Below are 27,266 nucleotides of genomic sequence, written 5' to 3'. Positions count from 1 at the left end.
GCTGACAGATGGTAATTTTGTCAGCACCGATTGTTTTCAAGTTTCAATAAGGAAAGTCTACTTTATAAATAACAAATAATGCATAAATGCATATTTACATAGAACAATAAAAAAGAAATATCAACTTTAAAATGATAGAAACACAAAGTTGTGACTAGGAAGCACACCTGAGGCAACAAAATGTGTGCTGGCCAGTGTAACTGCAAGGCAAAACCTTCACATTCAGATAGAACAATAAAAAGAAGAATCAACTTTAAAATACTGTTTGTATGTCAAAGCAAAACCTGGGTTAAGCTATGGCTCTTAACTAAAATGCTCTTAAGTTGGGACACTCTTAAGTCGAGGTTCTGCTATATTATTAAATTGAAACAAGTATGTATGTTTCAGTGTGTCTGTGTGCACACCACTGCCATTTGACCTGTGGTTGATTTAAACAGTGGATCAGATGTCCATGGATTGGGAGGGCCCACTGTGTTATGAAAATAGCACATGCCAGGCTCTTGGAAAAATGCCTATTTTACAGTGATTCATAAAAAAGATACCCGTGAAACATTCACAAAAAAATCACAGACCTATTCCATTAATTACAAATAGCTATATTTGCTGCTATTTTGGCAAGCAGATTGAGGAAACATATCTCTCAGAATATCCATGAGAATCCGAGTGGATGTATGCCAAAAAGACAATTAAGGAATAATTCACAAACTGTTTTGAATACCATCAGATATTAGATATAACAATAAAAAAGGATGCTTTGATTTAGCTAGAGGCAGAAAAAGCATTTGATAAAATTTCTTGGTATTGCTTATTTCCAGTCGGAAAAAAAAATCATATTTTGGTAAATTGCCATTTAACACTGGTTGAGATATCAAAGAGAACCAGATAAGAATGTCCCTTGTACTTTTTCTTTGGATGCCAGAGACTATATAGAGAGATATCAGAGGTGACAACTTAATACTTTGAAAGAAGGTTTTAAAAAGAATGTTATACGCTGAGGGACCATGGGGATGAGCTTGTGACAGAGATACAAACCCCATTGGATTCAGATGCCTCTTTTGGGGTCGAATGATGCATTCAGGGCATCTTCTGTGTTTATATAGACAGTTATGTTGAAAAAGGGGCCATGGTGTGGACAGTAAACAAATGGTATCAGTATATGGTGGACCAAATGGAATTGGAAATTATGGATGTAAAATTAAATGATTCAAAAGATAATGAAAATAGAATGCAAGAAGTTGAAGAAAAATGGAATATGTCTAGAGATCAGGCCATAAGAAATAGGATACAAATGTTATATAGTATGTAAATCTAGAAGGATTGTCTCAAATAGGATTAATATGTAAAAGAAAATAATCCTCGTGGTGGTGGTGGGAACTGTAAATGTTGTGTATGTGTATATATATATAGAAAAAGAAAAAGGGGCCATGGTGGTGCAGTGGATTAAAATGGTGAGCTGCAGAACTTGCTGACCGAAAATCAATAGTTCAAATCCATGGAGTGGGGTGAGCTCCTGTCGTTAGCCCCAGCTTCTGCCAAACTAGTAGTTTGAAAACATGCAAATGTGAGTAGGTCAATAGGTACCACTCCGGCAGAAAGGTAATGGTGCTCCATGCAGCCATGCCAGCCACATGACCTAGGAGGTGTCTACAGACAACGCCGGCTCGGGTCTTTGGCTTAGAAATGGAGATGAGCACCATCACCCAGAGTCGGACTTGACTAGACTTAATGTCTTTACTTTTTATGTTGAATAATATCTATAGACCAGTTCCTAACAAGTTAATCTTCACTTGTAGTAGCTTTAATAAAATGAATTGATTATCCCAAGCTATGTCCAAATAGGTTGCCTTGCAAGAGCTCTATTATACAAACATGCATTTTTGCATGTCATGGCTTTTTAGCTAGCTTGTTCAAACTGTTGAGTCTTGAATCAGGAAATGACAGAATATCATATATCATCATTATTATAAACATAACTGGGCATTGACTATACATTAGCCCCCTTCCTAGGCAAAAACCTCACCTTCTTTGAAAGCGGTTTTTTCAGTTCCATCCCAATAAGAAGCAATACTTCTTTGAGGAATATTCTTCTGAATCTGTCAATATTGGTTGCAAACCTGTGGATGGACAACACTCCCTGTTGCACCAACCAGGTTCAGGCAGCCTAGACCACTAATATTTTATGTCACAGCTGCCAGCATGATTTGTTGTTGTTGTTGTTGTTGTTGTTGTTGTTGTTACTGTGTCATTTATACCCCACTTTCCCCCCTAAATTGGCACCCAAATGGGTTTGCAAAAAACAAACAAATTAAAGCAAATACCAAAAGAAAAAGGCTTGCAAATGCCATTAAGTATTGATTTAGAAGCTTGCTATTCAGATGCCACTTATTAATGAGGAGAAGATTTGGTATCTCTGAGCTCCTTTCTCACCTTTGCTTCCCACTATGTTCTGCTTCTGCCCTTTTTATCATGGATCTAAGCTCACAATACGTTTGATGGGTATTATGAAATATTCAAGACATGAGTCGAAAACACACAAGACATTATTAACAATGCAATTACACTCTGCATAGAATGCAAACCAAGTCCATTAAAAAAGATGAAAGAGAGAAAGTCAATCATCAGTTGACTAGAGGAGAGGTGAAGCAATAGGGTTCTGGTTCAGTCTATCTATCTTTCAATTTGTCTAATTTCCTATCCGGCTTTTCTTCTAATCCTGGTCCCCATCACAGCTTCCTAAACATGTGCCACCCTCACTGGGATTCAATTGGATTGTTTGTGATACTTGAATACAGCCTATTTTATATCCGCAGGCACTGCTGTATTTTATGGAATTTTAAATTTTATTGTGTGGTTTTTTATGTAAAATTGTTGTGTAAATGTATACTGTCATTGTTTTATATGCTATGTATTGTGCATTTTACGTGTGCTGCACCTTGGAGTGCTTTTGTGAACCACCCCGAGTCCCTTCGGGGAGATGGCAATGGGATATAAATAAATAATAATAATAATAATTACTATTATTATTATTATTATGGAGCCCCCAGTGGCTCAATGGGTTAAACCCTTGTGCCAGCTGAACTGCTGACCAAAAGGTTGACAGTTCGAATACAGAGAGCAGGGTGAGCTCCTGTCTGTCAGCTCTAGCACCCCATGTTTAGGAAGCTGTGTTGGGGACAAGGAAAGAAATCTCTCACAGGATGGTAAAACATCAAACATCCGAGCCTCCCCTGGGCAACGGCCAATTCTCTCATACCAGAAGTGACTTGCAGTTTCTCAAGTCACTCCTGACATGAAAAAAATATTATTTTAAAACACCCAAATTTGCAAAATACTTAATAAGCCAGAAGACACAAGCAAGCCAGAGCAAAGATGCCCGATTCTTCAAGTTGGCATTTTGGATTTCGGATTGGGAATTTTGTCCTCCCACTTATAAAAAAAAGTGAATTGTGAGACTGTATCCAATTCTGGGCACTGCAATTGAAGGGAGATGTTGACAAGCTGGAATGTGTCCAGAGGAGGGCGACTGAAATGATCAAAGGTCTGGAGAACAAGCCCTATGAGGAGCGGCTTAAAGAGCTGGCATGTTTAGCCTGCAGAAGAAAAGGCTGAGAGGAGACATTATAGCCATGTATAAATATGTGAGAGGAATAATAGAATCATAGAGTTGGAAGAGACCTCATGGGCCATCCAGTCCAACCCCCTGCCAAAAAGCAGGAAATGGCATTCAAAGCAACCCCAACAGATGGCCATCAAGCTTCTGCTTAAAAGCCTCCAAAGAAGGAACCTCTACCACACTCCCTCCGGGGCAGAAAGTTCCACAGCTCTCACAGTGAGGAATTTCTTCCTGATGTTCAGGTGGAATCTCCTTTCCTGTACTTCTGTGTCCTAGTCTCCAGGGCAGCAGAAAACAAGCTTGCTCCCTCCTCCCTATGACTTCTCCTCACATATTGGTCCATGGCCCTCATCATGTCTCCTCTCAACCTTCTCTTGTTCAGGGTAAACATGACCAGCTCTTTAAGCCGCTCCTTGTAGGGCTTGTTCTCCAGACCCTTGATTATTTTAGTCACTCTCCTCTGGACACCTTCCAGCTTTAAGTCATAGGGAGGAGGGAGCAAGCTTGTTTTCTGCTGCCCTGGAGACTAGGATGCAGAGCAAAGACTAACCTACAGGAAAGGAGATTCCACCTGAAAATTAGGAAGAACTTCCTAACTGTGGGGCCCCTGGTGGCACAGTGTGTTTATTTATTTATTTATTTATTAGACTTGTATACCGCTACTCCCAGTTTGGCTCGGAGCGGTTTACAGAAATAGATTAAAACAATACACTTAGCTTTAAAATAACAATAAAAACAACAATAAAAGCAACAATAAAAGCAACAATAAAAACAGACATAGCCCCGAGTTAAAGCACTAAGCTGCTGAACTTGTGGACCAAAAGGTCCCAGGTTTGAATCTGGGGAGCGGAATGAGTGCCCGCTGTTAGCCCCAGCTCCTGCCAACCTAGCAGTTCGAAAACATGCAAATGTGAGTAGATCAATAGGTACCGCTCCGGGGAGAAGGTAACGGCGCTCCATGCAGTCATGCCAGCCACATGACCTTGGAGGTGTCTACGGACAATGCCGGCTGGGCTCTTCGGCTTAGAAATGGAGATGAGCCCCCAGAGTCGGTCACGACTGGACTTAACATTAGGGGAAAACCTTTACCTTTACCTTTACCTTCCTAACTGTGAGAGGTGTTCAGCAGTGGAACTCTCTCTCTCTGCCCCCGAGGGTGGTGGAGGCTCCTTTTTTTTGGAGGCTTTTAATCAGAGGCTGGATGGCCATCTGTCGGGGTGCCTTGAATGCGATTTCCTGCTTCTTGGCAGGGAGTTGGACTGGATGGCCTATGAGGTCTCTTCCAACTCTATGATTCTAAGGAACCCCAAGTCCTTTGGGCCTTGTTTTCCTCCAATAAGAAGAAAAAATATGGCAAAAAAATTGCATTCAAGTGCAAGGAACACCTAGATCAGTGGAGAGACCAGTTGCTGTGAGAGTCATAGGAGGAGAGCTTGGAATGGGGGGGACTTGGAGGGGGGAGATAGGCAGGAATAAAAGGCCTGTGTCTTTAATTTCCTCCCAGCCAGAAGGAGAGCCCGCAGAGCAATGACAGCCCGGCTTGTTCGTGCTTTTAATGTGTGATGTTTTCTCCAGTGGAGGGCACTCAGTGTCTCGCAAACGGGAACATTAGCACCAACAAGCTCCAGAGCATCTCATCACTCTCTGGGAAAAAAGAAGAAGAAGAAGGGAGAGACAAAAAAGGAGGAGAGAGGGAAAGGAGGTGTGTGTGAGAGAGAGACAGTGTGTGTGTTTTGGGGGGAAGCCCTTCTCAGAAGGGAGGAGAAGAGCCAGAGCCTCTCCGGCTCTGTCCAAAGCGCCCCAAAGGCGCACCGCATCCATGGATTTGGACAGCCCAGACTTCGCTTGATGCCCAGTTGTTTAAAAAATAGGCAAGGAGGGTTGTTTCTTCATCCTCCCTGCTCGTCATCATCATCATCGTAGTCATCCTTGGTGGGGAGTTTGCTCAAGGATGGCTTGGAGATGCCAAGAGGAGGAAGGAAGAAGAAGGATGCTGCCTCCGACGCTACCGAGAGCAGCCCAGGGACCTGCTTGCTTTTTTTCTCCCTGAGAGAAGTTCCTTTTTCCCCTCCTTCTCCCCCAATTTCCGATTGGAAGCTGGCCCCTTCCTTGCGCCTGTGAGCTGAGCTTGGAGAGGATGCGTCGGAGGGTCCTTTAGAAGCCGGCACCCCCCTTTCCCTTATTTCCCTAAATTCCCTCTTTTTTCCCCCTCCATCCACCCACCCCAGGGTCTTGCCTTCCTTGCCACTCTCAGCCTTTTCCTCCTATCTCCCTCCTTCCCACCACCCATGACCCCCTTTCTTCAGCCCTTCTCTGGGGAACTTTGGGTCGGTTTTTCTCGCCTTGATGCAGGATGGACTCTCAGGCTCGCCTTTTGGGGTGACAGGGATGCTGTGATGCTTTAAAGGAAGAAGAAGAAGAAGAGACACACACAGATTAGCTTGGAAAAGGTTGCAGAAAGGAGGGGGGACAGGACAACCCACGCAAGGACAGCAGCCCAAGCAACAACAAAACCCATCTGGTTGAAGCAAGAACATCTGGAAGGAAAAAAAAGGGGGAACCATTACAGATGACAAAAGGATGGGTGAGTGAACTTTTTTTTCCTTTGGCAGAGCTGCATCTCTCTCTGTTTGTTATGTGTGTGTGTGTGTTCATATATAACCCACCAAGGAACAACCAAATAATCCTCACAATCTTTCTTATTGTCGAAGGCTTTCATGGCCGGAATCACTGGGTTGCTGTGAGTTTTCCAGACTGTATGGCCGTGTTCAAGAAGCATTCTCTCCTGATTAATTGCAACATTCACATTTACCTCCAACAGACAAGAGTTCTTTCTCCCACCCTGGACATTATTTCCACAGACATATAAACCTCACTTGCTTAGTTTCCAACAGACCTCATAACCTCTGAGGATGCCTGCCATAGATGTGGGGGGAAACGTCAGGAGAGAATGTTTCTGGAACATGGCCATACAGCCTGGAAAACTCTCAGCAACCCAATCTTTCTTATTGCCACAAAACTGGCTCGCTCCTTCTGTATTTTGAGATTCCGGTTGCTTTGCTCCCCTCCACCTGCACCTTCTTGTCCCCTGCAGCTTTTCCTCCCTCTCTTTGTATTCAATTTCTCTTGGAATAGGAGGAATTTGTCTAGGAGGATACCATGAAAATGAACAAAATTTGGCTACCAGTATTAAAAAAACCCCTCTAAAATCAGGACAGTAAATAAAGAATGACACTCAAGTCCAGACATGAAACAGTGAGGGCCAGTTAAAACCTCCCAACAAAGGATTCTCTCCCCCCCCAGGCAGGAAGCAGCCAGGCTTTGAAGCTGCAAAGCCATTCAATGCTAATCAAGCTGGCCAGTTGCACTATTCACACCTGCATCAAGCAGACAAGAGTTCTTTCTCTCACCCTAGATATTCCACAGATATATAAACCCCACTTGCCTAGTTTCCAACAGACCTCACAACCTCAGAGGATGCCTGCCATTGATGTGGGTGAAACATCAGGAGATAATGCTTCTGTAACATGGCCAGACAGCTTGGAAAACTCACAGCAACTCAATCTTTCTTAGCACAAAACTGGTTTGCTCCTTCTGTATTTTGGGATTCCAGTTGCTTTGCTCCCCTCCACCTGCACCTTCTTGTCCCAATCCTTTATGGTTTGTACCCTGCAGCTTTTCCCCCCTCCCCCTGTATTCAATTTCTCTTGGAAAAGGAGGAATTTGTCAAGGAGGATATCATGAAAAGGAACAAAATCTGGCTACCAGTATTTAAATAACTTCTAAAATCAGGACAGTAAATAAAGAACGACACTCAGAAAACAGGGGAAGTCCATACATGAAACAATCATGGCCAGCTAAAACCTCCCAACAAAGGATTCCCCCAGGAAGGAAGCAGCCAGACTTTCAAGCTGCAAGGCCATTCAATGCTAATCAAGGTGGTCAATTGCAACATTCACATAGACAAGAGTTCTTTCTCCCACCTTGGACAGTATTCCACAGATATATAAACCCCACTTGCCTAGTTTCCAGCAGATCTCACAACCTCTGAGGATGCCTGCCATTGATGTGGGTGAAACGTCAGGAGAGAATGCTTCTGGAACATGGCCATACAGCCAAGAAACTCACAGCAACCCAGTGATTTCAGCCATGAAAGCCTTCAACAACACAATCCCAACATTCCTTCTTATTGCAACGAAACTGGCTTGTTTCTCCTGTGTTTTGAGATTCTGGTTGCTTCACTTCCCTCCACCTGCACCTTCCTGTCCCAACCCTTTATGGTTTGTCCCCTGCAGCTTTTTTTCTTCTTCTTCCCCATGTATTCCATTTATCTTGGAATACATGGCCTTGGTGCACTGCTTAGACCTTAGTTAGACTGGACTGATACCTCAATGCAGCTTGGGACTTTTTACCCATGCTTTTCTTTCTTTATAGGGTGTGTGTGCCCAAGCAAAAGTACACAAAGGCATGTTGCATCCACATTCAGGATCCCTTCCAAAAGAGCTGCTATATCCCTAGGAGTCATTCCATAGCCTCCTCCACTATACCAGTGCTACCAACTCTTCCAATTCTGTGTTTATATCCCCCCCCCCCCCCAAATTTTTTTTATAAATTCTGGAGTGTATTTTGTTTGGTTTGGTTGGTATTCCTGGCATAGAAGGGGAAATGTTCTGAGAGGGGGGAGAAGAAAGGAGATCAGAATTTAAATGGGGAAAAAAGCTCACCATTAAAGTGGGGAGGGGGGAGAGATCAGAGAGGAGAGTCAAAAGCTCTTTTGATTAGGAATTCTCCACACTTCGCCTCTCTCCAGCACATCACCTCTTGATTTCAGACTGAAACATCAGAGAAAGATCTGCATATTCTCCCATCCTTGTGCTGTCCCTCTCTTTCTTCTCCCTCCTCAGTATTCTTTGTTACTGGGAAAATCAGAGCTGCTTCCAAATTTCCCCAATGGAAGAATGCAGTGGGATTTTCCAGAAAGATTCCAAAAACTCTGGAAAGATCTATTGGATCAAAGACGATGTAGTGTGAAAAAAGTCGTTTTCTACCCTCCTCCCCCAGCTCTCCAGTCCACAAATCTCACATACACAAGCCTTGTGAGCTATGCTTTTCTGAGACCTCTGTTATTCAGAGAATGTGGGAAATGTGGGCTGCAGGCACATTGGAATTACAGTGCCATAAGTTGCTCAGGATGTCACTTGTGAAATATGAAAACAGGCAGAAATTGGGAGCAAGTAGAAGGGAGATTCTGGTACAGGTTTTGCCCTTTTGCTGCTGTGATGATACCAAGTGTGTCTGGATAAATGAATATTACTCTGAAAAGCAGCTGTCTCTACCACACATACACACACAAATAAATCCGTGCAATCCTCTCCCTCCTCCCTCTCTTGCATGACACTGTTGTCATACTTATATCAGTAAAAATATACAGGAAGATCGATTTGCATTGGCCATATTTGCGGAGACTTTCACCCACACAGAATAAGACACATTAGACATGCGTGCATGCTCACATTACTCCATGTTTGCCTTATGTTGAACTCACATGAAACTGCTCTTCTTTGCATGCTTTCTGAATAACATTTTGTCCCAATGGATTTTTGCACAGTTTCCCAAACTGTTCCTTTCACCTGCTTTTAAAAACACATTTCTAAAGTTGTTTGTATGGCTCTTGAGATACTCAAAGGAGCTTTTTGGTGAAATGGTTTATTAAGGAAGCCTTAACCCCACATCACAGTGACTTGACGAATAGGTTGATTGTTGAGATCCCAGTATCCTAGGTCTTCTGGTGATATACATGGGGTTAATTTTCCCCCCCAAAGAAAATCAATTATACTGAGATAATGTGGGGGGGGGATATATACATGGGATGGGGATGATGAAGCAGTGAAATAAGAGAGAAGAAGAAGAAGCATTTCCATGCTAAAGAATCAAAGGAGAGAAGAAGACAGCCTAGGATCTAGCTAGACCTGTTAGGCAATATTAGAAGTCGTTCTATTGCATAGCTGCTCCTGGTTGATTGGAATGGCTTGACAATGTCTGTCATTTTTCTGACATTACAGGTTTCCATGTAATTAAGCACCTGAGAGGCATGAGTGCAGTCTTCGTGCTCCTTCCTACAGTGCTGTTTGTGACATTGACAGGGGCTCAGCGAGCCTGCCCCAAAAACTGCAGGTGTGATGGCAAAATTGTCTATTGTGAGTCTCACGCATTTAGAGACATTCCTCAAAACATTTCTGGAGGGTCTCAAGGTTTATCACTGCGGTACAACAGCATCCAGAAGCTCAAACCAAATCAGTTTGCAGGCCTTCACCAGCTCATATGGCTGTACCTTGACCACAACTACATCGGTTCCGTAGACGAGGATGCCTTCCAGGGCATCCGTAGGCTGAAGGAATTAATCCTGAGCTCCAACAAAATCACTCATCTGCACAACAAAACGTTCCACCCAGTCCCCAACCTCCGTAATCTGGACCTGTCGTACAACAAGCTGCAGGCATTGCAGTCTGAGCAGTTCAAAGGTCTTCGCAAGCTCTTGATCTTGCACTTACGGTCCAACTCGTTGAAGACTGTTCCGATTCGAGTTTTCCAAGATTGCCGCAATCTTGACTTTCTGGATTTGGGTTACAACCGTCTACGGAGTTTGTCCCGCAATGCTTTTGCTGGCCTCTTGAAGCTAACGGAGCTCCACTTGGAGCACAACCAGTTTTCGAAAATCAACTTTGCTCACTTTCCACGTCTCTTCAGCCTGCGCTCCATTTACTTGCAGTGGAATAAGATCCGATCCATCAGCCAAGGGTTAACATGGACTTGGAGTTCCTTACACAACTTGGATTTATCAGGGAATGATATTGCGGGGATTGAACCTGGGACGTTCCAGTGCCTGCCCAATTTGCAGAAGCTCAATTTGGATTCCAACAAACTGACCAATATCTCTCAGGAGACTGTCAATGCCTGGATTTCTTTAATATCCATCACCTTGTCTGGAAATATGTGGGAATGTACTCGGAGTATTTGCCCCCTGTTTACCTGGCTTAAAAACTTCAAGGGAAACAAGGAAAGCACCATGATTTGTGCAGGCCCCAAGCATATCCAAGGTGAAAAGGTGAGTGATGCTGTCGAAACCTACAACATCTGTGCCGAAATCCCAGTTGTTGTCACCGAGAAGCCCTATCAGGCACCTAAAACTCAACAGAGGCCCATTTTTGTCCCCAAACCTACTCTTCCCAAACTGGAAGACTTTCAACCAACATCGTTTACACCAAGCCCTTCTCCAGAGTTTCCAACATCTGGACCCGAACCCGAGTATGAGCATGTTTCCTTTCACAAGATTATCGCTGGAAGCGTTGCCCTCTTTCTTTCGGTGGCTATGATTTTGTTGGTCATTTATGTCTCATGGAAGCGTTATCCTGCCAGCATGAAACAGCTCCAGCAACACTCTCTTATGAAGAGGCGCCGGAAAAAAGCCCGAGAGTCAGAAAGGCAAATGAACTCCCCTTTACAGGAGTATTATGTGGACTACAAGCCTACAAATTCCGAGACCATGGATGTATCGGTTAATGGATCTGGACCGTGCACGTATACCATTTCTGGCTCCAGGGAATGTGAGGTATGAACCATGATCCTCCTAAATCCATTTCTGCTGCTGGGAAGGAGAGGTAAATGTTCGAAGCTCTTGAGGCATCTCTAATCACTAGAAAGATTAATGAGCCTTTTTGCTTTTGGGTTTGCTTGGTGTGAAAGGTTATTTAATTAAATTACAACAATCAGGGGAAGTGATGGTGGTTATTTTCAACTGCTCTCAGACTAGAGAGGAGTTTGTTCAAGGGTGAGGTGAGGTTGGAATAAACAACAATGATGAAGGCACTCAAGGCTATCTTTCCCCTCAAGCTATTTTACATTGACTTAAAACTCTTGGCTTCGCAGGCATTATCTCTGACATACCTTTGATGTAAAGAGACAATGAAGATACATTTTGTCAGATCCATATAGTGGATGAGAGACTGATTATAGTAAGGTGTTGACATAATGAGAGTTATACTAGCATATTCTGGGGAGGGGATTGTGGGAGGGTACCGTGCAATTTGGATGTCTTCTCTTGGATATCAACACCATCTATATATTAAAATGTAATACAGTGTTCCCTCACTTATCACTGGGGTTAGGTTCCAGGATTACCCGCAATAAGTGAAAATCCACGAAGTAGGGACGCTATATTTATTTTAATATTTATACATTATTTTAGTAGTTATACACTATTTTAAGTCTTTATCAACCAATCATTTGTTGATAAATCGCCTCCTTCTCTTCCAGTTGCCTCCAGGCTGTAAATTGTAATTTTTTATGATTTATAATAGTCTTTTAGAGTTTATTGAAAAACCACGAAACAGCGAATCCGCAAAAAGTGAACCGCGGAGTAGTGAGGGAACACTGTATGCGGTTTTACTATGGAGTAAACAACAAAAACCACTGAACCAAATCACACCAAATTTGGCCACAAAAGACATACAAACAAACAAAAAAACCTAGAAAAATAGTCCAAATTGCAGAGTTGAGGAAGAGCCTTTCTCCCCCTAACTGCCAATCAGAACTACCTTTAGGCCCCCCACTGCCTTTAGGCCCTACCCCCTTCGCGTCCTAGCAACTCCCTCAGCCAAAATGGCCAGGCTTTGAGGCTGCAAGGCTACTCAGTGCTATTCCACCTGACCAACAAAGCATTCCCATAAGCCACAGCAACGCATGGCCGGGCACAGCTAGTATGTTTATAAACCCTTCTCCTGCCTTTTCCCTGTCATTCTTCAGTGCATGCCACCTTTGTGCCTTAAAATACAATGGTTTAAGTCACTTTTGAAGTAACTTGCAAAATAAAGATGGATTTAAAAGTGTGCTCTCTCTTGTTTGAAAGAAAAGGGACACAGATCAAGAATTGAGCATTGAAAAGATGAAATATCTCATAAATGTGTCATTTTTAGATCTCCAGTAACAGGTGAACAATTCTATTTCACCTAGGCCTGTTTATAGCAGGGTGATGTTTTGATTCAAATTTGAACTTGGCTATCTGTTGCTTCTTTGAGAGTCAGAAAGGAGTAATATTCATTGAGAATCCAAGCTTCTGAAAGGGCCTGTAAATTAGGGAGCCTTGTATGTTGATGTTTACTATCTTGTGGATAGAATTGCTCGGGACTTAAGACTTTAGTGATAACTACTTCTAATAATCCAATTTTGTGTTGGCCTAAAATCTCCCAAAATTGTCTAGGCTTTGTTTCTAGAGAGTTGTACACAAGATTCATGTACGCAGCAAAGATGAACTGACTTTCTGAAATGGATTTCTGTGGCTATATTGCAACCGTTTGACTACATTGGCTTCTCATGCTAGCCTATTTCACCTCTATGGCCATTGCAGTGGAATAAAATGTCTTGCTTCATTGCTGCTGGTATTCTCTTTGGTTTTGATTCATATAAGCTTGAATGGTGGAGTGAGCCAACAGAGGCATAGATAGGTTGATATATAATTAAACAGAAAAGCTCCCTTTCTGAGCAGGGATTTAGTGACTGAAAGAGAAAAGGAATGTCCCAATATTTAATGATTTGTAGTGTTTCTTTTTTTCCTACCTACTTGAAAAGTGCTCTTCTGCTATCGGTCCTTAGGTCAATCTAATTTTACTTTCCTCAGTAAAATCCTGAAACTTACCGAGAGAAGCAAGCCTTTAAGTCCTCATTAAAGCCTGCTGAACTCAATGAATTACTCACTGAGAGTTTATTGGGACTTAGGTAATATTCATAGAGTGCCATGCTTGATGGATCACTGTAGTTTGAACTTACTCAGTGTCAACAGAATAAAAGACATAGGTTCTCCCGAAAGAGGTAGAAGGAACCCAGGAGATTTCTCTTCCATATTGAAACAATATGTCTTTGATATGGAAACCACATTAAACCTGATAAGCTCCGAGGATCAGCCTCATTCTCCCTAAAATTAATAGGAGGGTAAACATTGCCTATACATTGTTTCAGTGTCTGTTTACAAAGACTGCTTCACTAATGGAACAAAAGTATAATTTAAGCTGAGACTAAAGGCGATTTGCTCGTTTCAGTGGCAGTAATAAAAGATGGCAAATGCAATATGGCCTTTGACAGCAGGTGCTAAAACCTTATCACAGATCTTTAGAAACAATGATAAGACCAAGCTGGGAAGCTGGCAAACGAACGCCTGTTGGACAATTGTATCCTCAAAGCAATGAACAGAGTCAAGGACATTTAATTCAAATTTATGTAATCAAATGTTTGGGCCTGCCAGAAAAGCACCAAAGTAATCTGAAAAACAGGGAGGAAAACAAACACAGACGTTGACTTTGGCAAGGTAATGACACAGAGGTAGGATTTAGGAGTTTGGGATAATTGTGTTCTGTAATACATTGTATTGTTAATCAGGGATGGGCAAATGTGGAAAGATAGGGGCTGAATTAAAGCTCCATCCTGCAAAAAAGGAGGGGTGACCCTTAGTATTCCCAAGCACCCTCGAACAGGTATGGGGAATTTTTCTAATTTTTCAGTCTCCTAGGCCAAAAGAGGAGGCATTTTTTTTAACAACACTTACCGGTAGTGATGGGAAGCCAATTCCTGTGAATTCCTATTTCAAACATAAACACTTCCTATCTGCAGTTTATTTCATCCTTTAAAAGAGGCCCTTCTTCACCCTGAAGGATGATGGGCCCTTGAGTCACATATGGTCTCAAATCATATTTTGCCAGCCCATGCCACAAATGAATGGGATTTTGCACTTACAATGATTAGCGAATGGGAGTGAAGCTTTCGCTTTGGGGGTTTCTTTGTTAAATGCATGTTTCCTATCTCAATTTGCAGCATTGATGGGAGAAGTCTTTTAGTAGAAACGGGGCTTGCTGAGATGGAGCATTTGGTTTTTCTAATACAGTAGAGTCTCACTTAACCAACATAAATGGGCCGGCAGAACATTGGATAAGCGAATATGTTGGATAATAAGGAGAGATGAAGGAGAAGCCTATTAAACATCAAATTAGGTTATGATTTTACAAATTAAGCACCAAAACATCATGTTATACAACAAATTTGACAGAAAAAGCAGTTCAATATGCAGTAATGTTACGTAGTAATTACTGTATTTATGAATTTAGCACCAAAATATCATGATGTATTGAAAACATTGACTACAAAAATATGTTGGATAATCCAGAACGTTGGATAAGCGAATGTTAGATAAGTGAGACTCTACTGTAGTAAGATTCTATTCCCCTTTCATTATAATTTTATTCTGAATTTTACTAGGTCCCTCTTATCTGGGTATTTTAATCTAATGATTCTATCTTTATATTGCTGCTGCAGTCCCCCCACCTATGAAGTTTGACTGAATTGTATTGGTGGTTGTTTGATACTATTAGTGTTGTATTAACTTTTGTTTTAACTTTTGTTTTATTACCTTATTGTGTTTTAACCTTTGTATATTGTGCTAATGTATTTGTGTTGTTACTTTTGTAACAATGTGAGCCGTCGGGAGTCCCCATGGGGAGATGGTGGCGGGGTATACCGTATATACTTGAAGATAAGCTGAGTTTTTCAACCCTTATTTATGAGCTGAAAAAGCCTCCCCCGCTTATAATCGGGTCAAGGCCAGCAACAGAGCCTGCAGGCTATTGCTTGCAAATGTGATCTATTTCTCTCTTCTGCCTTATCAGTGTGTTTTCTTTTGCAAAGCCTCCCTTGCTCTTAATCAAGGGAATGTTTTGAAAAGACAAAGACACCCTTAAAAGTCAGGAAGAGGAAAAATATATATTCATTAATCTTATGAAAGCATTTTCCCCTGAAATATTTGTTAAACCCTCCTACAGATATATAGGCATTAACCCGTTGCAAGCTTTTGCAATCTCTATGTACCTTTATATGTGTATCTATCTGTATACATTAATTTATATATGAATTTCCCCTCATATGTTTGCAGGTCTTTGCAAATCCTTTATACAGATAGATACATGTACCTGTGTATCTGTAGCCATACATATACATTATTTTTATATATGAATTTACCCTCATATGTTTGCAAATCTCTGCAAATATCTGTTTAAAGAGAGATGTCTGGATAGATATGAATATATTCTTACCTACCTATATATATATATATATATGTGTCTAGATAGATATGAATATATATATATATATATATATATATATATATATATATAGGTTGCAAATATTGTAGGGGAAATGCACATACATACACACACACACACACAGAGGGTATTTGCAAACGTTTCAGGGGGAAATGCATATGTGAAATTAGTATCTATAACTATAGATCTATATCTAGTTCTGCATTGTTTATATAAGCATTGAATGTTTACCTGTTACTATGTTGGAAGCCAGCCTGAGTCCCCATGGGGAGATAGGATGGGATCCAAATGAAGTTTTTATTATTATTATTATTATTATTATTATTATTATTATTATTATTATTATTATTAGGTTATTGTTGATACCATATTGTTTTTGTTGCCCCTACTTTTCCACTTATAGAGCTAGTTTATTGTTTTTCTTTGAAATACGGTAAATATTCAAAAACTTTTAACCTACTGATGCCTTGATAAATGAAATTTTATTGGTATCTATTTTTATTTTGAAATTTACCCATAGCTGTTGCATTTCCCACCCTTGGCTTATACTTGAGTCAATAAGTTATCCCAGTTTTTTTGTGGTAAAATTAGGTGCCTCGGCTTATATTCCGGTCAGCTTATACTTGAGTATATATGGTAAATAAAGTATTATTATTATTATTATTATTATTATTATTATTATTATTATTATTATTTCCTCTAGTTCTCACAGAAGTTGTGATCATTTTCTTAGCAATTATATACTGGAGGTGGTTACCCAAGCATGAAGGGCTATTAAGGACCATTGGCTTTCAAAAAAGGACTTCTTCATATAGGTGAAAATGGCAGGAATTGGTTTGTTGATAAGAGTCAACACAGTTCACTGTAGGTTTGTACTTTCCTTACAGATGTTGCTATGGGGATTATTTTCATGGGAGCCTATACTTCAAAATGTACTACCACTCCTCTGATGATGTTAGATAGCTATTTACATTGCCTACAGTCCTTAGAGTGGCATTTGGTTTGAGGTCATGGTGAGATGTTGTAGCGGGATGTTGACTCCTATTGAAACATTGGTATTCCAGGAGCAAGTTGATGTTTCCAGATGCTTCTTGCTTGTAGCCAGGCTGTGCTAGAGTGACACATCATATGAAACCCATTTCTACTGGGTACACAAATTTAAATAAGCACTGCTCTAGTTTTATTACAGTTATTGTTACAGGTGCAGTTTCTAAAATGATTGGCTTTTTCACTACACAAAAATAATCAAATTACTTGAGTATAAGCTGACCCGAATATAAGCCGAGGCACCTAATTTTACCACAAAAAACTGGGAAAACATTGACTCCAGTATAAACCGAGATACCAATAAAATTACATTAATTGAGGCATCAGTCGTTTTTGAATCTTTACATCAAATTGTAATTTAAGATATGACTGTCCAACTCTGATTAAATCATTATTTTCATCTTCTTCAGTGTAAATGTGCTTATGTATCCTTTTAATAATCATAGAGTGAAATAATAAATGTAATGATGATGATGATGATGATAATAATAATAATAATAATAATAATAATAATAATAATAACAATAGGTAAAGGTAAAGGTTTTCCCCTGACGTTAAGTCCAGTCGTGTCCGACTCTGGGGGTTGGTGCTCATCTCCATTTCTAAGCTGAAAAGCCGGCATTGCCGTAGACACCTCCAAGGTCATGTGGCCGGCATGACTGCATGGAGTGCTGTTACCTTCCTGCCAGAGCAGTACCTATTGATCTACTCACATTTGCATGTTTTCGAACTGCTAGGTTGGCAGGAGCTGAAGCTAACAGCGGCCGCTCATTCCACTCCCGGGATTTGAACCTGGGACCTTTTGGTCCGCAAGTTCAGCAGCTCAGCGCTTTAACACACTGTGCCACCAGGGGCCCCTTTTAATAATAATAATAATAATAATAATAATAATAATAATAATAATAAATAGAGTAAAATAATAAATGTATTAATAATAATAAAAATAGAGTAAAATAAATGTAAAAGTAACAACAATAATAGAGTAAAATAATAAATGTAATAATAATAATTAATAGAGTAAAATAATAAATGTAACAATACCAATAATAATAGAGAAAAATAATAAATATACCACATATATTTAAGTATAAGCCGACCTGAATATAAACCCACCAGGACCCTCACCTGAGTATAAGCCGAGGAGGGTTTTTTTCAGTCCTAAAAAAGGGCTGAAAAACTAGGCTTATACTCAAGTATATATAGTAGTTTATTTGATTACTTTTTGTACAAATTTATGCATCTGGAAAATTTTGTCTACAAATGACCCAAGAATCTGGGTCAATGTATCAAAGGATCAATGTGATTAATGTACCTTAACTCCCATTCAAAAGGAAGCACCCCCCTTCTCTCAGTTGAGTAGCAAAAGGCAAAGGTTTAGTCCATCCCAGGAGATGATGCAAATGATAATAATGTTGATGATAGTTTGATCAGCCTGCCCACTCAGATTCCTGTATTAATTCTCACACTTGCCAATATGATTCCACTTCTGTTGCCTTCACTTTCACCGCCTTTCAGTGATGTCTACCCAGAATCAGAGTAGGCAGGGAGGTCAAGAAGAAAGGGAGCCCAGAAAGTTTTGAGAACAAGTTGTGTAATGAAAAGGCCATCTGAGAAAGAGCAGCAGAGGATAGGGCATGAGACAAGGAAAAAAGCTTGCGGAGGATGGAATGAATCAGAGAAGAAAATAATCATACATTTTACAGTTCAATTGCACAGCTTAACATTCAAGGAATGTTGTACTCAAACTATTCAGTAATGAATTTTGTTTAAAAAAAGGTGGGGTTTTAGTGAGGATAGGTCCACAACATTACCTTGGAGAGTTGTACTGTTTCCCAATTGTGCAGCTTTATGACTGCCATGTTGATAAAGTTGTGCTGTTTTGCTGTGCTGAGAACAAGAAAAGGTTCCTCCAAATTGTGGGAATGTTCCAAGCACAGTTTTTCTTCCCACCAGTGTTTCCCAAGTGGTCGGGAACACCAATTTCCAACCACATTTGAGAAAATGTCAAATACTCATTCTATCCTTAGTTTACAGAGCTCAAGGGATCATAGCTTAAATCCAGAGGTGATAAGACAGCCCATGAAAGAGTGGGGGTTGGTATGAGAAAGAGTAGAAAAGCAGAAAGGAAAAGAGAAATGAAGAAGATGAGGCCCAAATGATCTTGATGGAGAGGAAGGCAAGCATCAATCCAAAAGCAATATTAATTTCTAGATATAAATAACAGGATTACTTGTGCTCAAGGTCTGGACCTGCACTCTATGGATGCCTTTTTTTCTTGAGTGGAGCTAGGTCTTCTTGGGAATGAACAGAGGCTCAAGCTACGGAGAAATGAATCACAGGATAGATTAATATCTACTTCATTTGGAAATTTTCATTGTTAGCTCTCCCTAGACACGCTCAGCTGTAAAATATAGCTGGACTGTGTCTCAGACTTACAATGCTCTGACCTAAATCTTATAATACCTATCCTCCCGAGGGTCTAAGTTTCAGGATAAAACTAGATCTTAAAAAGGGACATGCATTCACTGCAATTAACAAGTCTTCTCAATATACATGGATCTATGCCTCAGTAATCGGATTACCCACATTTGTCCCTCAATGACCAATCACAAAAAAAATTACAAGATATGGGGAATAGGAAGATCATATGCTATGGCATATGCTCCATCATTTGGTGGAGAATGTCTGTAGAAAATATAATAAAGAAGATAACTTGTGCAATAGACATACTTGCAATGACTTTTGGAACGGCCCGGATTATTTATTTATTTATTTGTTTACAGCATTTATATTCTGCCCTTCTCACCCCGAAGGGGACTCAGGGCGGATCACATTACACACATATAGGCAAACATTCAATGCCTTTTAACATAGAACAAAGACAAGACAAACATAGGCTCCGAGCGGGCCTCGAACTCATGACCTCCTGGTCAGAGTGATTCATTGCAGTTAATTGCAGCTGGCTTGCTCTCCCGCCTGCGCCACAGCCCGTGCTTGTGGATTACACGATTAACTGTGAATATATTGTTTTTAAATGTTTCAATGTACAGTAGAGTCTCGCTTATCCAACATTCTGTATTATCCAATGCAGTTTGCCTTTTAGAAGTCAATGTTTTTGTAGTCAATTTTGCAATACATTGTGAAGTTTTGGTGCTCAATTTGTAAATACAGTAATTATTACATAATGTTATCATGTATTGAACGGCTTTTTCTGTCCATTTGTTGTAAAACATGTTATTTTGGTGCTTAATTTGTAAAACCATAACATAAGTTGGCATTTAATAGGCTTTTCCTTAATCACTCATTATCCAACATTTTCGCTTATCCAATGTTCAGCCGGCCCGTTTATGTTGGATAAGTGAGACTCTACTGTATTTATAATTTTCTTTTAATGTCAGTTTGAATTGTATACTGTTTTTAAGACATTAGATAGTTACCTATGTGTAAAGGGCCTTCTCAGTGGTGGCTCCTCGGCTGTGGAACTCCCTCCCTAGTGACATCCGGCAGGCTCCATCCCTTTTGAGTTTTAGAAACACAACTGGCTATACGAGCAAGTTTTTAAAGAATACGTTTTGTTGGCTTTGACTTGGTCTGGACTAAGGTTTATGTACAAGGTTCTGTGGGTGAATGGCTCAAGTATTTAGTATTGTTTTTAATCTGTTTTTAACTGCTTATGTTTTATTCTTTTGTATTGTTGTGTATTGGCATTGAATTCTGCCAGTTTTGTAAGCTGCCCTGAGTCCCTTCGGGTGAGAAGGGCAGGATAGAAAAGATGGAAATAAATAAATAAATAAATAAATAAATAAATAAATAATAAAGCCACCTGGAGCCCCCTTCGGGGTTGAGAAAGGTGAGGTAGAAATGTCATAGAAAAATAAATAAATAGTTTCTGTTTTTCCCTTAGAGAATAGGTCATATTATCAAGAATTGATTATAAAATGTGGCTTCTTTCCTAGAGAGGTGGGAAATTCTGGGGTATAAACTACCTAGCTTTGATTCCTGTTGGAGCAGACAACTTTAAGAACAAGTGACTTTTCTTATAATATTTGTTTCATTTACAGTTAGATGAGGAGAGGATATATGAAAGCTAGCAAGATCTGCATTATTAGCAAGCACATTATTTTACACATGCTAATGTGGGAGGCTGATAGTAATGGCATGCAAGGTGTACCATAAATTAACAAACAGTAGTTGAGTGGTAGCACAGACATCTCTTCTTAGCATAGATCACTTGAATGCATGTACTGTCTAGAAACATTGAATATGGCAAAGACAAGGAATGTCATGGTCTTCTAGCTACAGTAAAATATTTACTGTAGATACACCTTGAAATTGTTTGTCCTTACATTGTCTCCCCATATTACCACAAAAGCAATGATCTGATGATAGTGCTGCTACTGTATGTATCAGTACAATATGACTTCTTCACCATAATCGCCTCCATTCTGTACCATTTTACATACAGTAGAGTCTCACTTATCCAACATAAATGGGCCGGCAGAACGTTGGATAAGTGAAAATCTTGTATAATAAGGAAGGATTAAGGAAAAGCCTATTAAACATCAAATTATGTTATGATTTTACATCATGTTTTACAACAAATCAACAGAAAAAGCAGTTCAATACATGGTAACGTCATGTAGTAATAACTGTATTTACGAATTTAGCACCATAACATCGCAATTTATTGAAAACATTGACTACAAAAACATTGGCTACTAACAAATTGACTACAAATAAAGACAGAATTGCATAAAATGAACTTACAGTAACAACATTGTCTAAAATTAAATGTGTAAAAAGTTCAGTCCTTGCTGCCTAGAGAAACAGCTGTGGATCCAGGCAGGAGGCAGATTGTGTTGGATAATCCAGAACGTTAGATAAGCGAATGTTGGATAAACGAGACACTACTGTAGCTCCTTTGAATCCCTAAAACAGTGCTATAGGGTTTACTAGCATTGGTGGTCCAAGGTTACCTGGTACTTATTAAATCTAGAAGGGATTTGAACTTAGATCACCCTGTCCCAAATCCAGCATTATATACATTACACTATGACCAGAAAACAGGAGACACATCTCAAGGTTCTCAGTGATGAATGATTTATTAATAAAATGCCCAACATGTTTCAGCCTGTATATTACGATCACAGGCATTTTTCAGTGGATGTGAGAAACCATAAATAAGAGACAACACATGAATACATATTGAAGCAAAGTGTAATTTTCCAGTGTGTAAAACCTTTATTACATTTGTATGCTGCCTCTGCATATAAAATATTGAAATATAACTTCAGAAATTTCTGGAGCTGAAACTCTCATACCATTTAATGGACAAAAAGGGGAGGGGGGAAATCCAGCTCAAAAGTGTTTGCTGTGAAACTCCAAGCACTACCAAGGACTTCTCATTCCTATTTCTCAGGTTAGATTCGATGAAATGTATCTCTGCTTACCTGTCTGTTTGCATTACCCTGGCACTGGGATGGCCGTGACTAGTAAATGCAGCTATTGTTTCCAGGACACAGATTCAGGCGAGGTCAATTGAGGGAAAGGGAAATTTATGCACCCAAACAAAACACTCCTAATGTTTAACTCGTGTAATATTACAAAAGCACTTTAGCTCTTTGGTTATAATGCCTGAATAATAATAAAGACAGTAAGAGCTGTGTGGTGGAATCTCCTTCATTGGAGATTTTTCAACAGAAGTGGATGGCATCTGTCAGAAGTGATTGTGGATTTCTGCATGGCAGAATGGGGTTGGACTGGATGGCTCTTGGGGTCTCTTCCAATTCCAGGATTCCATTATTCTATGGCTCAGTGGAAATGAGTGAAAACCAATATCTGAGTCTTAGAGTAACATATAATCAGTAGGATTGTGCAATTTGGCTGGAGGGCGATCTGTTTTTGCTATCCAAATTTTGTTGGGCACCCAGATCCGTTTTCACAGCCTCCCAAAAATCGGTTAATTGGAAAAATGTGTTTTTGGCTAGGCAGCTGAAAGATCCAGGAAGATCTGGCCAATTGGTGGCAATGGCGAATTTACAAGGCTTCCCTTTCCATTTATGGGATCCTCTCCTTCCTTCCTTCCTTCCTTCCTTCCTTCCTTCCTTCCTTCCTTCCTTCTTTCTTTCTTTCTTTCTTTCTTTCTTTCTTTCTTTCTTTCTTTCTTTCTTTCTTTCTTTCTTTCTTTCGTTCTTTCTTTCAGGGAAAGAAAGATGGGCTTGATCAACGGGGTTAAGGAAGACCCTTCCTGGGACCCATTCCTTTCTTGCCTTCAAGGGAATCTGGATTTCAGCCACAGGGTTTAGGAATCATGTGCCATGTACATGATTGTTTGGGAATCATGTGCCATGTTTAGGAAGCCACGTGGGCTGTTTTGGATGAAAAAAATGGTGGCTGAGCCCTTGACATTATGGCCATCCAGACAAGCCGAACAAGCCAGGTTGGCTGAAGAGAACTGACCAACCCGAATCCGTGCACAAGCGTAATAATCAGTAAAAAGGGAGAAGGAAGAACAGGAAATTTCAAGAAGGAGATAGTGATGCCTTGCTTTCTGAGGGTTCAGTGCACACAAACTCTTGCCCCTTCCTATTATATTTATTTATTTATTTATTTACAGTATTTATATTCACCCCGAAGGGGACTCAGGGTGGATCACACTGTACACATATAAGGCAAACATTCAATGCCGTATGACATAGAACAGAGACAGAGACAGACACAGAGGCAATTTAAACCTTCGCTAGCTTCCAGCTTCCAGAGGGTATGCTTGTTTCCAGCCACAGGGGGAGCAGCCATATTCTTGGAACCATGCTTGTAAAATATGAGCTAGATAATGCAACTCGATTGGTTTGTAATTGGTTGATCAACCAAACCCAAAGAAATTGAGAAGCCAAAGTAAAAGGTGACAGAAATAGTGATTTGTATCTCAATTTCTTGTTATATCTGGACAACTTAAAGTGATGTGAAAATCACTGCTGGAGCAATAGTAAAGCAGTTGTGATGGACTGGACTTTGCTTGGATGTATCATTGTTTGTCTCCATAGTTACCTGTTTCCATGCATTAACAGGACAGATAAGCATCATCTGGAACGTAGGTGCTGGAAATAGGAGTCCTGCTTGGTATTTTAAGACATGATGAAAGAGTTCATAAATGGAAGAGGTAGCCTGCGTGGAGAATATGTCCCTTTAAATAATTAAAACAGACAGATAAATGTACCTTGGAAAGCTGTCGTATTTTCTAATAGGGAATTGTAATTCAGGTCTGTCTCTCTGAAGGCCTGTCTCATTCATTCTATCTTAGCTGAGATTTTACAAAGTGGAATGATTAGGATAACTGAAGTTCAAAAAAAATCTGTTTATATGAATGCTTTAGCCTTAAATTTATCAATATATTTATTTAGCTCAGTTTCATATATTACTTACAAAAATGGCAACATAAAGGAACAAACTGTAACAGACCATCCTTCTGCTGATCCATTCCAACTCTAATGTTGACACCGAACAGAGACACTTTGGCACAAATTAAATAGTCCCAATATCTCCTGTGCTCTCTGAACAGCCAAATTTCCACAGCGAGAGACCTATTCACACGATGGAACACAGAGAGACATAAAATCCTTGGTACGCACTTAGATCTTAATGCCTTAAACCATTTAGAAAATGAACAACCATGCTGTGTCCAGAGCCTTCTGTAACACTGACCTTCCCTTGAAATGTCTCATTGCTTTTCCAGAGAGGAAAGAATGAGAAGTGGAACAACCTACTCATTTTAGCTCCAGAGCTGTTTTTATTTTACACGGCCACCTGCTGAAAAAAAGGTAATGACTAGTTTTAGCCTAAGTTGCAAGGTATAAGGTTGAAGGAACAAAAATAATGGTTGCATCAGACATTGCCTGCCTTTGTCACCTCTGCCGGAAAAGTCAGAAATCTCACAGCAAGAGGCTTCATGATATCTAGGCACAGGCAGTTTTCTTTGGACACTGCCCACCAATCCTAGAGAACCACAATAATTACAACAACAATAACAGCATACACACAGCCAACCATACAGTCCCAGTTAGACAAGCTGAAAACACTGTAAGGAATGGAAACTAAGCACTGAGATGGAAATTTGTATTGAATTCCAGGTGGCAAAGGAGATTAGGCTGAAGGTGATTGGAAATGGAGAGGGAGGAATATGAGTGTTGCCTCCACCTTAGTAATGCCTCCACCTTAGTAACTCCTCAACAGATGGCAGTCCTGGTATGCGGCAGGGACTGGCTTGTTCAGTAGACTCTCCTCTACAGTTAGTTCCATTTGGCGGGAAGCCTTAGCATTGAACGGTTGTGTTGTTAAAGTGCGAAGTATGGAACCCTGCACAGAGGAGCCCCGGTGGCGAAGTGTGTTAAAGCACTGAGCTGCTGAACTTGCAGACCTAAAGGTCCCAGGTTCAAATCCCGGGAGCGGAGTGAGCGCCCGATGTTAGCTCCAGCTTCTGCCAACCTAGCAGTTCGAAAACATGCCAATGTGAGTAGATCAATAGGTACCCGCTTCGGCAGGAAGGTAACGGCGCTCCATGCAGTCATGCCGGCCACATGACCTTGGAGGTGTCTACGGACAATGCTGGCTTTTCGGCTTAGAAATGGAGATGAGCACCAACCCCCAGTCAGACATGACTGGACTTAACGTCAGGGGAAACCTTTACCTTTTTATGGAACCCTGCGCAGATGGTCGGTCAATGCGACTTAAGCAACGTTCAGTCATTGAATTCTTGACAGCAGAAGGTGTCACCCCAAAGGAGAATCATCAGAGAATGCAAGCTGTTTATGGTGATTGTGTTGATGTGAGTACTGTGCTTCGTTGGGTGAGTAAGTTTAAAGATGTTGAGGTGGGAACATCTGACTTGCGTGACAAACAAAGAGTTGGATGTCCTGTGAGAGTAACCACCGAGTTTCACAAGCAAAAGGTTGACAGATTGATTCAGGACAATTGTCGTATCACTCAGAGAGAAATTTCAAGCATAATCGACATTTCACAAGAACGTGTGGGTCACATTATTGTTTTGCTTGGCTATCGGAAGATCTGTGCAGGATGGGGACTGTGAGACGCTGGTTGAGGAAACAGAGTGTCGACTTCTTCCGTGACGGCTTCAGAAAACTTATTCATCATTTTCAAAAATGTATCCAATTTTCTGGTGATGATGTGGAAAAGGGAATAGTGGTAGTTAAAGAGCACATTCTAAGGATTATTTCTGCGTTTGATTTATTAAAATATTCCCATCCAAACCCAAGTAACGAAGGTGGAGTCATTACTTTTCATTCAACCCTCATACATTTATATAACCATTTAGGACTAAGGAGGAAAACTAGCATTGAAGTTGTGTGCATCCCATTGTTAGTCTGCCTCCTTCCCGGGATGAATCAGTCTCTACTATTATGTGAAACACATCAATAACTGCAAATCATGCCAAAATTCTCTCACTGACCAAGTGTAATGTGGTTGTCTTTCTTCTATGGCAGCATGTCAACTGCAACATGATACTAGCAAACTGGATTCTCCTCCTCTTGCACTCTCCTTTTTCCCAGTCCTGCCGCCTGTGAATGCATGCCGAGCCCCAACTGTGAATCCCAACTGAATCAATGAGATTTCCACTGAGAGCATGCCACAATGGGTCTATCCTTCTTGAAGTAGCAATTGGATTTAACTGTTAACCTATATAAGCAATTTAGCTGTTAACCTATATAAGGAATTGGATTTAGCAGTTAACCTATATAACCTATATAAGCAATTGGATTTAGTTGTTAACCTAAATAAGCAGTAACATGTACACCAAATAATGTGACATTACACCACTGAGCGTTATTTCGAGCTGCATCCAGAATCTAATATTGGCCAGTTGCATCCATAAGAGAAGCTGGCATGCAGGGCAACTCATCCCATTGTATGTTCTCAGCATTATCTCTATCTCTCTCTGTGTCTATTGAATTTGTATCCTTCCCACCAAGGACAAACCAGTGTGGTGTAGTGGTTTGAATGTTGGATGACTCTAGAGACCAGTGATCAAATCTCTGCTCCACCATGGAATCCACTAGGTAACTTTAGGCAAATGACACTCTCTCAGCCTCAATGGAAGACAATAGTAAACCCCTTCTGAATAAATCTGGCCAAGAAGAATGTGGTAATAAGGTCACCATAGCTTGGAAATGACTTGAAGGTGCATAACAACTTTCTCCCAAAATGGAATTCAAAGTGATGTGAACTCATTCAACTATCCCTGACCTCAACCTAGGGAGCATCTAAATTGTAGAATTAAAGCAGTTTAAAACCACTTCAGCTATCATTATGATGTTATTGAACCCCCGGTGGCATGGTGGGTTTAAGCCTTGTGACGTGAAGGTTGGGTTGCTGACCTGAAGACTGCCAAGTTCGAATCCAACCCGGGGAGAGCGCAGATGAGCTCCCTCTATCAGCTCCAGCTCCATGCGGGG

At 40.5% G+C, this 27,266-nt stretch overlaps 1 protein-coding gene across 4 annotated transcripts in view; it reads left to right on the top strand.

The window, feature by feature from the left end:
- Nucleotides 1-5,134: 5,134 nt before the first annotated feature.
- Nucleotides 5,135-27,266, top strand: part of lrrtm4 (leucine rich repeat transmembrane neuronal 4) — a 383,009-nt gene continuing 360,877 nt past the window's right edge. For 2 of the 4 annotated variants that reach the window (XM_062961266.1, XM_062961265.1), the window contains exons 1-2: nucleotides 5,135-6,197; nucleotides 9,676-11,271. In XM_062961266.1, coding sequence (XP_062817336.1) covers nucleotides 6,194-6,197; nucleotides 9,676-11,228 — 1,557 coding nt within the window. In that variant the 5' untranslated portion in view covers nucleotides 5,135-6,193 and the 3' untranslated portion in view covers nucleotides 11,229-11,271. The remainder of the gene's footprint in view (nucleotides 6,198-9,675; nucleotides 11,272-27,266) is intronic. The other 2 variants (XM_062961264.1, XM_062961263.1) reach the window with 2 other exon arrangements.

The sequence above is a fragment of the Anolis carolinensis genome, unplaced genomic scaffold (assembly GCF_035594765.1).
Source record: "Anolis carolinensis isolate JA03-04 unplaced genomic scaffold, rAnoCar3.1.pri scaffold_8, whole genome shotgun sequence".
NCBI lineage: Eukaryota > Metazoa > Chordata > Lepidosauria > Squamata > Dactyloidae > Anolis > Anolis carolinensis.
Note: the sequence above shows the minus strand (reverse complement) of the source record. Positions and strands in the feature narration are given on the sequence as shown.